The sequence below is a fragment of the Limulus polyphemus genome, unplaced genomic scaffold, assembly GCF_000517525.1.
Source record: "Limulus polyphemus unplaced genomic scaffold, Limulus_polyphemus-2.1.2 Scaffold1647, whole genome shotgun sequence".
NCBI lineage: Eukaryota > Metazoa > Arthropoda > Merostomata > Xiphosura > Limulidae > Limulus > Limulus polyphemus.
Window position 1 is genome coordinate 88,540 of NW_013667257.1, and position 16,688 is coordinate 105,227.

At 34.9% G+C, this 16,688-nt stretch overlaps 1 protein-coding gene across 1 annotated transcript in view; it reads left to right on the top strand.

Moving 5' to 3' along the window:
* Positions 1-16,688, top strand: part of LOC106464421 (dynein heavy chain 7, axonemal-like) — a 187,785-nt gene that overhangs the window by 30,885 nt on the left and 140,212 nt on the right. Inside the window, exons 11-15 of the mRNA XM_022392135.1 lie at positions 259-365; positions 2,992-3,190; positions 4,451-4,591; positions 4,772-4,984; positions 15,348-15,626. Coding sequence (XP_022247843.1) covers positions 259-365; positions 2,992-3,190; positions 4,451-4,591; positions 4,772-4,984; positions 15,348-15,626 — 939 coding nt within the window. The remainder of the gene's footprint in view (positions 1-258; positions 366-2,991; positions 3,191-4,450; positions 4,592-4,771; positions 4,985-15,347; positions 15,627-16,688) is intronic.

Below are 16,688 nucleotides of genomic sequence, written 5' to 3' on the forward strand. Positions count from 1 at the left end.
CGTCGAATCTGAATCACTTGAAAAAAACACGGGGGTGCTTAACTTTTTTCCAGGTGTATAGATTCATGTTCAGATGATAAGATTATATTTTGTAACATTTGTTACAACTGGTGCCCAAGGAACTCCTTCAAAATATATTGAATTGAATGAACATGATATCTTTGATATCTTACAAACAGAGATGTATAGTTGTTAATGCAATATACATTTTGCATCAATCAGTACTTTGTTTCATTTTTTCATATTTTTTTCTCTTAGGGCTTAAATGACTACCTGGAGAAAAAACGCTTGTATTTTCCAAGGTTTTTCTTCTTATCTAATGATGAACTTCTAGAAATCTTGTCAGAAACAAAAGATCCAAAAAGGTGAGTTTGCAAGAAAAGTATTCCATTCCCAGTTTATAAATAGTGTAAGCCAGAATAATATTTTCATTTATATTATGATGGTTTATGTTAAGGATTAGCTAAATTTCTCATTATATTAACTACATTCACTTTTTTTAAAATTACTTATTTTATTTGCAACACATTAATTTTGTTGTAACTTGTTTTAGAATAAATTGGCAAATACAATTAGATTTGATGCATATATATTAAAATAAATGTGCAGTATGTACTTAAAATAGACTGATTGGTTCGCTTTATGAGAATCTCTTTTATTTATAGAACTCTCCATTTATTTTCTTATGGGAAAACACACTGGTCAGTAAATGTACCTACTAGGTGGTTGTGTAATGGCTATGTTGTGGTTAATCTGCAACGCAATGGGTAACAATCTCTCTGACTTTCAAAGGGGAATGATTAGTGCTTGTCTCACTGAAGTATCATTATTAATTGCTTTTTTTTTCACCAAATGTTCAGTTACATTTGTCATCAGAATCTATGAACAGTGGCAGTTGAGGGTATACACATGTCACTAGAAACAATTATACCCACAACTGCAAGCAATGTTTTGAGGGATAAGACAATTGAACAGGTTTTTAAAGTGCAATTGTCATCAGATATATCACAATTAACTTTTTCTATCAACATTAGTCAAAATTCAACAATATTCAACTGTACTGTGCAAAGAACACTGTTAAAACTGTCATATGGCAGCTGAAAACCAGTTTGAAAATTACTTATCTCAGATTGCAAACATTAAGCTTCAGTGGAACCTATAGTGTATATTGTAGACAGTAAATCACTGGAAACATTTGATGTGATATGATAAACCACATTCTTCACTCTTTTGATGATCCAACAGACTTTGTTGTTTCCAAAAATGTAAGCTGCTTGAGGTGGTATAATGGTGTGGAAAATATTCTTAATTCAGGGGTTGGATCCTTGGATTCCTTTAGAAATGCAAAAACGTGCAGACTGGACCAGAATGTTGTTATCGATTTTGCCCACCCCCACAATGTTGAACTATTATTATTAAAATTAAAAATGTGTACACAGTTTCCTGACATCTTATTGTATTTACATCTGTGACTGTTTTGTAAACACAAGACTGTGTTTGAATTTATAGTAGGAGCATTTTTGAATTGACCATTTATTTATCTTATCCTTACAAAAGTTAAACAAGTATGTCTCATATCAAAACCATATTTGTATTTAGTGGCTTTAAAACTTGTAAATTTCCCACCGAAAATATTATAAGCATTGCATGTATCTTGATTTGTTGACTATTACACCGATTCACTGTTTCTGATTTATAAAGTAAAGAAAAAAAGCTTTTCAAAAAGGAAGTAAATGTGATCATAAGTTCAACCTTTGTTTGCTCATTAAGCATACAGTTAATTAGTTAGCAGTATTATTCAATCACACATGCACGTACTATTACTATTCAACACAACAATACACCACTCACTATACAAAAGCCAATCAGCTGTTAGAGTTGCTCTCTGCACTATACATGGGCATATTAATTTTTCTTAGTATGTAAGGCCAAAAGATATACTGTTCTTTATACTTGGGTATTTACAGTATATATAAATACATATGTAATTTGATGTAACAATCTTTGCATACTGAAATATCCACAAGTAAAGAAATAACTTTTCAAAAAATGGAAGTAAATGTAGGGATGATTAATATCAATCCTTCAAAAACAATGCAAACAAGATGGTAGGGATGGCATTTGCATCATCCTTACATAATAGCACAGGCACACAATGTAGTCGATTGTTAACAGACAAAGATAGGATAAATGAAACTCAGTTGTGATGGAATCGGTATACATGTTGCTATATGTTAATCCTAGCCTCTGCTATTATGTAGTGATGATGCAAATTCCATCCCTACTATCTTGTTTGCATTGTTTTGAAGGATTGACATTTGTCATACCAACATTTACTTCCTTTTTTGAAATGTTTTTCTTGAGTTGTTTGCTTGTTTTTTTAATGCAGTGTTTCATTAGACATAGGAAGGTTGTACTTATAACCAAGTTCTAAATATAAAGAGGTTCCAACTTCAATATCTATTGATTATGTATTATTGGCTGGTAATTCCTGTTTCACCTTTACGTAAGTTTTTGGAGGATCACCAAATCTCTATAAGAAAGCTAACTTCCAGGGGTAATGATAACATCGTTTACACTACAATCATGATTTGTTTTTTTAAATACCACTAGTAAATAATACTTGTAAAAGTGAATACTCCACTTGACACTATGTCACCTCAGTGAATTTGGTTGATACTATTGTTTTGGGATTAGAGTTATCATGTAATAAAAAAGAACAACAACAAATTCAAACTTTTTGCTATGATATTTACAGATATTCCCAGAACTTGACTTAGTCATTACATATATATTCTTATAAAAGGAAGCACTGTATAGTATTGCAAAGTTCTGATGACTTATTGAGGAGATATTTAAAATTCGAAATCGATGAACAATTTGAGCCATTCCTACATAGGCCGTGCTATCGCCTGCCTGATAAATATAAACTTTTTTTCCACATAAATGTGAAGATGTAACACACAGCAAACTTCATTTATAATATTTTAGAGTTCAGCCTCACCTGAAGAAGTGCTTTGAAGGGATTGCAGAACTTCACTTCACAGATTATCTAGATGTAACTCATATGAAGAGCAGTGAGGGTGAGGAGATAGAGTTGACAGAAGCAATATCTACCTCTCGTGCTAGAGGACAGGTAGAGAAATGGCTTTTAGAGCTAGAGGGGATTATGAAAGATAGCATTCACAAAGTACGTTCCTTTAGGTTTTGTGCTTACATAAGAATGTGCAAAATCATGCATCTATTAGTGTTACCTGTGCAAAGAAAAATAATTTTTTTTCATGGTTATCTTGGTATTATGTGTATAAGTAAGAAGAGTATAGAAATTATGTTGTTGTTTCTGCATTATGTATGTAAATTTTTCAATTAGAAGAATGTATAAGATATGGGGTATTATTATATCAATAAGGCAAAAGTGTATTTAAGTAACATGTTTTGGATTACATTTGTAGTTAACAAATGCATATGTGTAGTGCTATTTATATGTATGTAAGAAAGAATCTAATATATATATATATATGTATAATGTTGTGCATTTATTTCATATATAAGTAAAAGAATATACAAATCGTTGTCTCTCTTTATATTATAAATTTATCTGAAAAGAATTTGTTTCAGCACACTACAATCAGTATATAAGCTGATATTTTTGGTACCATAATGAAGCAAGAGGAGTGTATATCCCTTGCTACGTGTGTGTGTGTGTGTGTTTTGTATGTGCAAGAAAGAAGAACATTTAAGTAATTGAGGATTTATATTCTGTGTGTAAGAAGATGTATCATGTGTCTTTGTACTGGAGGTAAGAAGAGTGTATTTGTCATGTTGTATCTCATTATTCTGTGTATAAGTTGTAAGGGTACATAGCTCAACGTTTTTGTATAAACAGAAAGATTATATCAATATTATATTTTTATTTTGGCAAAGTAGATATTAGAAATTATTTTTTTTGCATTATATTTGTGTGTAAGAAGAATGCATTAGTCATGTTTTGTGTGTATATATCCAAGTGTATTTTTGTATTATCTTTATAAAGAAGTCATGTTTTTTAGGTTGTTTTCTTTTTATAGGATATAAATACCATGTATGGAAAGTAAATAGGTTATGTATTTTACTAGAGGGTAAAAGTACAAAAGATTGTATTTGCACTTATTTTATTATACATGTAAGCGAAATTATTTAAATCACTGGTTGAGAGTTTTGAACTAATTTTTGTAAGTAGGAAGAATGCATGTAAGTCATGGTGTTTTTCAGGACATTATAATTAAGAAAAATGTGTAAGTCGTGGCTAATTTTAAATTTGTAATTCTTACTGAATATTTTTGTTTAATGTATTAATTTTTCATAAAACATTCTGCATTTGTTAAGATAGCAGAAACTGAAATTTACATGTTGCTCAAAACATGCCTTGTGCACACGTTAAAAAAATACTATGCCCTTCATGATTTGATAGGTGATATCTAAGTCTATTGGATCATATTGTGAATCTCCTCGTCAGTCTTGGGTAATGAACTGGCCAGGACAAGCTATTCTCTGTGTTTCTCAGACATATTGGACAGCAGACATTCATCAGGCAATAAAGAATGGACAAGTAGTATGTTGTTGATTTTACATTTTAAGTTTCACTAAAATGATACTCTTAAATGTAACATCTGTTGAAATATATTGTTATTCCTTAAAGCATGTAGTTTGCAGTTTGAATAAGTTTTAATAAAGTTTTAAGATATATCATTTTTATAGTAATTTAATTTTTTTTTATTGAATACCATTTCAGGCTTTGGATGAATACTTGGAACAAAACAATAGACAGATAGAGAAAGTTGTGACCTTAGTGAGAGGAAATCTTCCTAAACAGACACGGACCACCCTTGGAGCTCTAGTTGTATTGGATGTGCATGCTCGGGATGTGTTGGCTACTCTAATAGAAAACAAAGTGTCATCTGAGAATGACTTTACATGGTTGAGTCAACTTAGATATTATTGGCAGGTTAGAGAATTTCACTAATAATGCTATAAGAAATATAAATGAACAGATTATAGCTTGAAGTGAAGTGGTGTTGTCCAGTTTTCATAATGTCAGTTTAATATTTCTTATGTAAATGTATTTTTAAATTTGATATTACCACCAACCAAAGAACAGTTGAGATACTTAACTTTATTGTTACTAAGAGTTAAAGAATACATGAGATATTCACCTTGACAGGTAAAGAATGCTTCAGATACTTGACCTTAGTACTACCAACAGGTGAAGAACACTTCAGATACTCAGTTGTAGTAACAGATTAGGTTCAAGGCTGGGCCAGCATAGAACATTTGTAATTATAAGAACCAGGGAAAACTGTAGCTGATTTAGTCATAAAACCTCATAAGCCAAACTTGACAAGATATATTTCTGATACAATACCTTACCTCCTCTCACTTAATAGCTTTCCTCGATTTGTGCTGCTCTCTATATGCAAATGTTTTCACTCGCCACTAGCCTTTAGGCTCCCACCTAAATTCACATGTTTCCATGTGGTGTTGCTGTACCTTAGAAACCTTTTCAATGTGATATTGTTATAGGGTTAGTTTTGTTGATAGAATTTCAGGTATGAAAATAACCATTATTGATGTTCATCTGGTACCTAACTTCCATTAAATATATACTTTCATCTGACAATGAAAGCTAGTGATGTATAATTTACTCTAATAGTAGTACAGTATTGAAGTCAAATCACTCCTATGTTGAAACGACTCTTAGGAACCAGCACTGAACTCCAGCTTTATTGGCATGAGCAAATAAGAGTGGTGATACATTCCACCTGGACAGGATGCCAGTTTACCACAGTTTAACCTCTTAGCTAATAACTGGTACCCATCATACACCTTGAGACACTGAAACAATCAGGATAAAGTGTCTTGCTCAAGAACATGACAACTATGAGACAAAAGCACAAAGTCACTGAGCTTACTGCTCCCTAGTACTTATAATGGAAACCTTTTCATTAGAGCCGGATCGTGCCTCTTGGTTGCCTGTGTGCAGATTCAGGTTCACTGCCCCCTTTTGCACCCCTGCACCCACACACACAGATACATCTATATGTAATGTTATGAGTTTGGTTTGTATGTGGATTTCCAATTTAAATTCCAATCAAATCATATACAGATAATATTAATTGAAAAAATAAAAACATCATACTATGATCTAATAGTAAAGCAGACCAGTAGTAATAATATCAACTTTTATTAGATTATACAAACACTTATTACACAAGCCAACACTTGTAAAACTAAATTATAACTGTTTAATATAAAATATTCATATACACATAAAAAACATTATATTAAAATCTAAGAGAAAAGGAGATGAACACTAATATTATTGAATCTTATGTTAATATACATACATTTAGTTTTATTAGTTCACAGGCCATGCACCACTTTAAGCTTAAAAAAACAACAAATCAATAACTGCATAATGTGATACACCTTAATTTGTAATATAAATTATTACAATACAATAAACAAGTAAAACTTGGATAATCTTTATATAATGTTGGTTCATATGGCTTTTAATTCAGAAAATATTTTTATTAGCTGGTGAGTGTCTAACTTATCAGCAATCTCATGTTCAATTGAGATGATTGCCAAATTACTAAGTCTTTTCTGAGTCATTGTTGATCTCAGTTAATTCTTTATAATTTTCAACTTAGAAAATTACCTTTCTCCTGTTGCCACTGATGCTGGTAATGTTAAAAGAATTCTTAAAACGACAAAAATGTGTTGAAATACTAAATGCATATTATTTTCCAATAAGAAATTTAATATTTCTAATGGTTAGTACCATGTTTTGCAAAATATCCTCTGAAAAGAAGGGATTTTATACCTACACTAGGATATGCATCGTGCACATATGTTTTTAACAAATAACATAGCTCAATGTACAGTAAACTAGTAAGTCTCAACACTTGTCAATAATATATAAATTGATAATATGTGTCAAAACCTCAACAGAAATAAGGACTGGCACAGATAATGCTATTTACTCAGATACTTTCAAACACCTATTTCTTACACTAAGTAACTAGTTAAAATCTTAAATCAATTTATAAATCGACTTTCTTTATATTATTTTTGTTTCTTCTGACTATGTACAGTTGGTGCACAGGTACCAGCTACCCTACCAGTAGGCCAACCTTCAGCTTTGTGCATCCCACCCCATGCACATACAAATTATTTTCGACTTTGGAAAATAATTTATTGTACATTAGTATGAATGAAACTTTTGTATTTATAATAATTACAAATTAATTTTCTATGAAAATGGAGAATAGGCTATAATAATGTAAGCCACAAATCTCTAGCTGGTGTGCATGCTGGTTTATTAGGCTACCCAGGAATAGTACCATGATAGTGTTTTCAACGAGGCAGAACAGAGAAGTAAGTTTTAGCAAGATTTGATTGAAAAATTAAGTAAATCTTTTAGGTCTGTCAGTCATGCCACTTAGCCTGACTTAGGCTATATATATATATAACTGTTCTCTAATGTTTATTTGTACATGAAAAAAACAATTCACACATGTATATCGTCGATAACATCATGAGGAAATGTACAACTCTATGAATAGTAATAAACACTTACTTTCTTAAACGAGGAGCACAGCACACAATGTTTACATCCACCTAACATACATAAAGTTTCATTGTTCATTGGGTTTTATTCTTGGTACTCGGGAGAAGCTGCCAATAGGATATCAGGATACATAGCTGAGAAAGGAATCTTCAGTAAATCATGATCTACCTTCTTAGGCATGCAATTTGAACAGATATTTCTTGAGTAATATTGCCATATGTGATAAGATTTTAAAAAAAAATTTCACCCAAGCTAATTAATCTGACAACAAAATAAAACTAGTTCGCTACGTTGTCATTGTCATAATATCAGAAGCTTTAGCAAAAGAAGAAACTAACATTAATATTCCTGGCTTTAAATCATTTACACGACCTAAAACCAGACACATTGCTATCTTCTTTAAACAAAGCATAACTCACTATATTGAGATTGAATCAGACATTTATTCAACCATTAATGAAAACATTTATTGTAACATCCAGATTAACAACAGCCAAACCATTTCTATCCTAGCCATGTATTGTTCTCCTGGCAAACCGATCAACATTAACTTTACAAAACTACTTAGACAGCTCACACCCATTTTAGTTGGAGACTTTAATGCCCCACACGATGACTTTCACAGTTACCGGACCATTGGCAGTAGCTCCAGCCTTCACACACTACTCAAAAACAAGAACGTGTATGTCATTAACGATAACACTCTGACACATAATCATGCAGCCACAGATAATTATGACATACTCTACCTTGCTATAATCCCTACCCCCTCCTTCCTTTTTCCCGGAACTTCACGGTTCATCCCAATATAGCTAGCGACCACTTTCCTTTCTCCTTTACTATACAAATCAGCAAACAGGATACACACATTAACCCCAACCCATATTCAACTACACTAAAGTGGACTAGAAAACTTTCAATGCAGTTCTTGAAACACTTTTACCTAACCTAATTAACACCATTTCCAACAAGAAAAAGACATGGCCTGGGGTCAGAGGGAGCTACTGAACTGTTTAACAGCTGCCCCCTCTTCTCAGTTGAACACACTGAAGATCCAGTCCTTCTTTTAATCTACCATACATTTAGCCATATGTTATTATCTACAAGTATATGTGAGTGAGGTCAATATGACTTAATAGAAAACATAAGGTGCTGCCATAAGTTAAGCAACCATTGTACCTGTTTTCAGTCATGTTTCCTAACTGGTTTACTTAAAGTAACCTTCAATCCTCTAATTCTGAGAGGACGAATTTGTAAATGGTTTCCTCAGTGTAAAATACCTAGCTGTACAGTAAAATGTATAGGTAAATATACATGTATATATATATGGGCATGACATGCAGAAAGTTGATGAAGCACATGTGTTGAGCTTTGGATTGATTAAAGTTCTTGATAACTCATTTATTAAGTAGTTGGGATGCTATTTTATTTCTTTAATATCGGAACATATTCTAAAGCAAATCATGAGAGAAATTTGAGTTATATGTAGATATACACTCATATGTATATTATAAATGGTAGTTCCAAAATACACTTACCTCTGTTGACACTTCTAGCTATTACTCGTCCGCCGGGTTTTCAATCTTTGCCCATCTAAGAATTGGTATAATTTTTCTCACTTGCTCCAGTCTTATATACCCCATTCAACCATTCAATATACTCTCCACCTACATCAATGCACCCTCCATCCTGGTACTGTATATAAGCACCTCATACAGATAATTTTATCAGATTTTCGAGACTGATACCATCCCAGTCTCTAACACTTGTTTTAAGTGGGGAGAAAGGGCAAGAGAGTGTCAGCAGAGGTAAGAATTATTGGAAAAAACATTTTCAATTTAGGAAAATGTTAACTTCCAAAACACTTATAGCTAGAATACCACATTGATAAGGTGGAGAGGCCAGTGAGGGCATTATCCATACAGAAAGTGTCTGCATAGATCAGTGGTTTACCAAGATAAGAGTGATATGTGAGTGGGGGATCCGTACTACATCCAGAACAGGTATGCTCTTCACCCTGAACTTAGTTCCTATATGAAGGGTGGAATAGTACACAAGTAATCATCATTATAGGCCAGTCCCAACCAGATAGCTGAGATTACACATTTCGGAGTTGGAATTAAGGGGTCTTGGTTCCTATATCCCACATTGGTGACTAGGGCAATCAGACAGCAATGTTATTTATATATATATATATATATTATTGAAATTGAATCCCAACCTGTAGTCATAGATTGATGTGTTTCGAACCACCAAAATCACAACGAGAAAGTAAGGAACATCGAAGTGGACAAACTTTCTTCTCCACCTGAAAAAGGCCGAAAGGCAACACCTCAGGCTTGGAATGAGGAGATCACATAAGCCTTACTCAACCAAAGGAACAGAACACATCTGGTCTGGAATTATGAACATTCATTCTCAGTCCACAAAAGTGGGCAAGGAGCATTCCACTTGCCTCCGTATTATGGAGAGAACGTGGAACACTGTGCTCAACCAAGGACTCAGTATGGGACCACTCCATGTTCGGAATTATGAGAGATAGTGGACCTTCTTCCATGAACAATATACTAAACCATGCACACCCCAACCGGATAGCTTAGCATCAAATCTGATCTGGTATTACGAGTAAGCTCCCACAAAGGCTGGTGACGCTCCTACTGACATCTGAGAAAAGAATCCAGAGACCCAGGTAGAGGGCCCCCAACTTCGCCCTCTTCTCCAAGATTGGAGGAAAACACTCGAACACTGGAGGAAAAGCCTCTGTCCACCACCCCAAACTGCGTGTGGTAAGGACTCCCTAGCTTCACAAGTAGAACCTGGGGGGTAATGTGCATGGGGAGTTCAGAGGAAACTTGCTCTGGAAATAGTGCAATAGGTGAACCAAGTTCCCTAAGTTTTTAAAAGCAAACTGACCCCAATTTATTCAATCTGATGATTGGCAGTGATGGGCAGGATCATCTTTAGCTTTACTCATGATAGTTCATGTTTGGCAGTCCAGCATAGTATGGTAATACCACCTGGTGAGCTCCTAGATGGTCTTATGGAAAATTTCATTTCTACAGAGTCTGTTGCAACCAGTAGTAAGTATAGTTAAATTGGTTGCTAGTGCAGAATTGGATTGATGAAAGCACACCTGTCTGGGAAACACTTGCCACAGAGTGGGATCCAGTGAAAAAGAGATGTAAGGGGCCCTGTACAGTAAAGAGACAAGAGAAGGAGAAAAATACTCACTCTAGCAGATGTTATAAAACAGCCACAGAGGGTAGTCAAAAAACACTTAAAAGAAGAAGCTGCCAGATCATATAATGAATGTGAGAGAAAAGTATTGGGAGAAGTCTACATACCAGACCATATGATGTTCTGGAGGACAATTCAAAGGGGCACCTAAAGACATTGAAATGTGATGAATCTGATGAGATGTAACTCTCAGAAGTTTCCTCGCCTGTACAGTTAGAGTTGAGTTCAATAACCTCAAAAGGAGTTAGTGTGAGCCATATAATGCTTCAGGGCTATGACAGGATATAACAAAACATTTGTGTCTGATCAGTTGTAGAGGTGAGAAATAGCTGGCAAATGAATTGGTGAGAAGGATTTATTCCCTTTTCTGGTAGAGAAGAAAGGACCTATCAGGGTATAGCAGGACAGAAGTGGAGTGATAAAGAGTCCTGTGCACATGACTCCAAACAACTCCAGCCTGTGACTTCCACATGCTAGCAGCAACAAAATAAAATACCCTTTAAGGGAAAGATGATACATGGTACATGAGTCTAAAGGCTCAAATGGATGTCAACACAAAGCATGTAATATCACCCTAATAACCCAGTTCAGTAATTGAAAAGGCCATTTGGGAAGAAGGACTAAACAATTGGAGAAAACTGGATAGAACTGGGGATTCAAAACTTTCCGATGTTTAGAATAACAAAAAAGTAGACGATAAAGCTGCCTTATGTAAAGCGAAGATAAATTGAAGTAAAAAACCAGGTAAAAAAAAACGATATATGGTGGGCACCTTTGGATGAAGTGGGTTCAAGTTCCTTGTGAGACACCATTGGCTATAAGTGTATCATTGCCATTGATAAATGGCCATTGTGGGTTGGCTGCCATTTTATGGTGCAAAGCAATGGGACTATCTGCATCAAACAACTGGTAAAATTCTTAAAAGTAAAATTGTATAAAATGTCAAAATACATCAAGCTAAAAATTAAACAATGTCCAAAATTCAGACATTGAACAGAAGATGTGGAAGTCGTCAACACTGAAGCCGTTTGTAACAGTAAGAAGAAGTTGTTTATGATAGCATTGTTCTTGACACTGAAAAGTGTGACACTCAAGACACAGCCCTGAGAAACTGCAAGTTTCTGTGTTAAAGAGTGGTAAAGGGTCAAACCCACACAGATTTAGAATCAGTGTCGTAGCCAGGATGCACACATTGAGGGCGCAATGACAAACTCAAAGAGCACGAGTACATTGTAATCATTTTCAGTTTTCATTATAAATTTTTGTTATCATTTATTGATGTTCCTTATTAATTCATAAGCGAATTCACTCATGAAAAATCTTTGATATCCAACAACAACAGCATAAGTTAGATATGAACTGATAGGTTGATCAAAATAAAAAGCATGAGTCAGTCTTAGGGAAAGTTGATTGGACCCTTGTAATTAATTAAAGCAATGTAAACCAAGACCAAATTTTGTTATTAAAACAACTGTAATCGTCTATTCTGAATAGAATTGAAGTCTCTCAATATCTAATGCTTCCCATCAACACTCTGACATATATCATCAAGGATGCATTTCTCAAACCTGATGAAGATCAATTTTGCCAGTCTTTCATCAGACATCGACTGACGGAAGTCTGTAAGCACATTTGTCAGAGCAGAAAAAAACTCTTTCACATGTTGCAGTTGATGATCCAATTGTTAATGCTGCCTCATACAGTTCTGTAATGGCTGGAAAGCCCTTCAATTTCAAATGGAAGAGCTGTTGCAAATCAGACACTAAGTTATGTTTGTCGTTTTTCCTCCAGTGGTCACTGATGTATTTTTTGGCAACATCAATTTGAGCCAAAACAAAGCTGTCCATTTCAAGGCCGATCAAGTCTGCGAGAAATCCCACTCAGGATCTAGTGACTCCATGGCACGAATAAGATGTGAATTTTTCTCCGAGAAACGTTCATCAAGCTCAACCAGGATACTGTTAATTAGACAGAACCACGATCGTTTGAGGTTATCATTTTCTGACAAATTGGTGCCATCTCTGTGCAGATGGTCAACAATGTAGTCTTTGAAACCAGTGTTTTCATGACATCTTCTCTTTTCTGCAGGTTGATGGTCTTGTACTGTTATACTGTTATCATCACCTGCAGTATTTTGTAGAATCAGCTTAACTTCATCCAGCAAAGTGATAAATGTTTCATCGGTTCTCAACAAAGCAATAGATGCTCGTGAAGATGATATAAGCATCAAGGCCTGCATCAGATTGATACTGACTGATTGTAGATGAATGTTGACAGGTGCTAGTATACTCAGTGCTTTGTGGACAGAATCGTCAAGATAGCTTTATATGATCCAGTGATGACTTTCACAGTAGCTAGGTGGCCAGTCCACCGCTGTTCCAACAGTCATTTCAGTGCTTACCCAGTGTAGCGAACAGACACAGTTGGCTTATGTATGAAGTTGTACAGGATGTTGCAAGTGCCAAAAAAGGCGTCCACATTAACATTTGCAGCCGAAATTCCATGCACAACTACAAGGTGTAGCTGGTGGTTTAGGCAGTGTACATAGGGGACAGATTGGCCCAGTCTTTCCTGGAGAAGTTTTTGAACACCCTCAGATCATCCCATCATCACACTAGCTCCATCATAGCATTGACTAAGAATGTTTTCCAAACTGAAGCTATGCTCTTGAAGTATTGCTATGATGGAGTCAGTCAAGGAATGTACATCAAAATTGGAAACTTGAATAACTGCAAGTAGATGTTCAACAATATTTTCGTCTTGTAAGTATCTCACACATAAGCACAGATTTTCACGGCTGCACTTATCACGAGTTTCACTCACCTTTATTGTGTAGTTCTTATCACCAACTTCATTTCGGATTCTTTGCTGGATAGTTTTCACAAGTAGACTGAGAATTTGATTATGGATTTCAGGTGACGTATACTTTGCATTGCGTGGAATTGAACTATGAATTTCTTCCAGTTTCTTATCTCTGCTGATGGCAAAGTTGAACATGGTCTGAAAAAATCCGTCCTCCATGCCAAGTTCACTGATATAGTTGCCCTTAGGACCCTATTTAGTATATTATTGTTAAACTGTTAAAGTATTAATTACAAATTAAGTTATTTAAGTGTCAGTTAGGTATGAATAATACAGTAAGTAATCTATATATATAAAAGGAAGGCCTTTGTGTGTTTGTGGCATTGTGACATGATATCTCAGACAACAGGCCAGCTAGAGCAAAGTGATGAATACATTAAATGCATGTTTTGACCAGGCCAAGAAAGTGACGTGCTGATTTTTGCAATCCGATGTCTGTCTGTCATCCTGTAATAGATCTGCCTATTCAGCCAAAAAGCAAGAAGACGTGAAAAAACTATTCAGTGTGTTGACAGATCACGTGTGCTTGCTCATTTGAACATAAGTAGGCCTAAAAACTTTTAAATGCAAAGAAATATATATATGTATATAAAATCCCCTAGGCAAACGCCTGGTACCTCAGCTAGTAAGTAATAAGACCGATTCCTAAACTATTGTATAGAATTTACTAAAGTGCCTGCTAACAATTAAAGTAACATTCCCTCACCTCTCAAGAACAAAATGGATGCCGTGGATAGAATCTTTCTGCAATAATAATGCATCAAACACTGTAAATATAGCAATGCATAAACAAAAATGAGAGAGCAGTTTCAGTTATGTGTCTTCTTATCTTCACTGTTCGATGAATGCATACACTTACCTTCTTGCGATATAATTCACTTCCAACATGAATAATTTAGTGTATTCAACTATGCTATTGTTTTGTGTAAGAAGTAACACGTTGTCTAACATTCAGTTATAATTCTTATTTTATTAATAAATGAACGATTAATGTTGCATCGATCAATAACAATTTATATGAAATCTGACGAATCTGAATAATCGATGTCAGCAGTATGCAGCCATCAATGCAATAAAAAAACACAAAAGATGAAAGCATAAGTACAAATATATTTTATTTTATAAATATTGATTTACAGCAAATGTTTTTTCCAATAATTCTTACCTCTGCTGACACTCTCCTGCCCTTCCTCCCCACTTAAAACCAGTGCTAGAGACTGGGATGGTATCAGTCTCGAAAAACTGATAAAATTATCTGAATGAGGTGCTTATATACAGTACCAGGATGGAGGGCGCATTGATGTAGGTGGAGAGTATATCACCAAGGGCAATTGAATGGGGTATATAAGACTGGGGCAAGTGAGAAAAGTTATACCAATTCTTAGATAGGCAAAGATTGAAACCCTGGTGGACGAGTAATAACTATACGTGTCGGCTGAGGTAAGTATTATTGGAAATACATTTTTAATTTAGGAAAATGTTAACTTTAATATAAAACTTGGTTTTAACTTAATTAATGTGGAAAGCTTTGAGTTTAATATAAAATTTAGTCTTAAAATAATTAATATGGCAAGTTTTGAGAAAAGCATTCTGTTATTTTGAGAAGCAAGACAATAACTATGCCACTTTTTAATCTTAGGATGAAAAAATGATAACATGTATGATAAACTCATCTTTGATGTATGGCTATGAATATTTGGGAAACACTGGTCGTCTTGTTATCACTCCTCTCACTGATCGCTGCTACCGTACCCTCTTTGGAGCATTGCATCTTCATTTGGGTGGTGCTCCTGAAGGACCAGCAGGCACTGGGAAGACTGAAACCACAAAGGACTTGGCCAAAGCTGTTGCAAAGCAGTGTGTCGTATTCAATTGTTCAGATGGCCTGGACTATATTGCTTTAGGAAAGTTTTTCAAGGTAATATATTCTATGCTCCTCATGAAATAGAAAATTTCTCACTCTAACAAATATTACTTCTATTTTGTGATACTGAGGTTAAAGATATCAACTAAAGTCACAATAAAAAAATAAAGTAAAGTATAAATATTGAGTGAATTGTCAACTGTATACTACTTATGCTTTTTTTAAATAGTTTACACAGCATGGTCACAAGTAAATTGACACCACCTTTTCAGAAAAAAATTAAATTTTTAAGTCATATTCACATGAATTGATATATTCATAATTTAATTAATATCTAGTAGATCTTTCTTTCGCTTCGTGGAGTTCGTTGATCCTTTGGGGCATCATGAGAATCATCTCGTCAATTTTAGATTGTGGGATTTTCGCCCACTCTTGCTTCAAAACTTGGAGTAAATCGCTCTTCGAAGTTGTTTTTTTTTATTGTTTCTTGACTTGCCAGTCGAGTATGGTCCAGAGGTTTTCGATGGGGTTCATGTCAGGAGATTAGCTCAGCCAAGGCAACTTCTGGATACCATTTTCTTCCTGCCACTTTTGGGTGTTTCTAGCATTGTGACACGGTGCTCCATCTTCCTGGAACAATGTTGTGTTCTTGTCCACGAAACCCGAGGAATAAAGTGGCAAGAGTCCTTCCTCCAATATTTCGACGTATTTCGCAAAATTTATGTTGCCAACGCACTCCACTAAGCTCGATCTCCCACCAACCCAAACAGCTCCCCAAACCATTACGCTGAAACCATCATGCTTCACAGTTCGCTGCAATCTGTTGAGCCAAAACTCTTGGTGAGGCATTCTCCAGACCCATATCCTTCCACTGTCTGAAAATTGAGCAAATCTTGATTCATCTGAGAACAATACGTTCTTCCAAAAGTCCAGAGGCTTGGTCATCATATCACTTGCCCACTTCTTTCGTCTGACTATGTTGGCAGGTCTTAATAAGGGCTTCCGTCTAGTTCCTCTGCAATGATAACCCAATCTGTGAAGAATTCGTTAAACAGATTTCGGGCTCATCCTACCAACTTTGGCCACTTCTGCAGTCGTTAATCTGGGATCCATTTC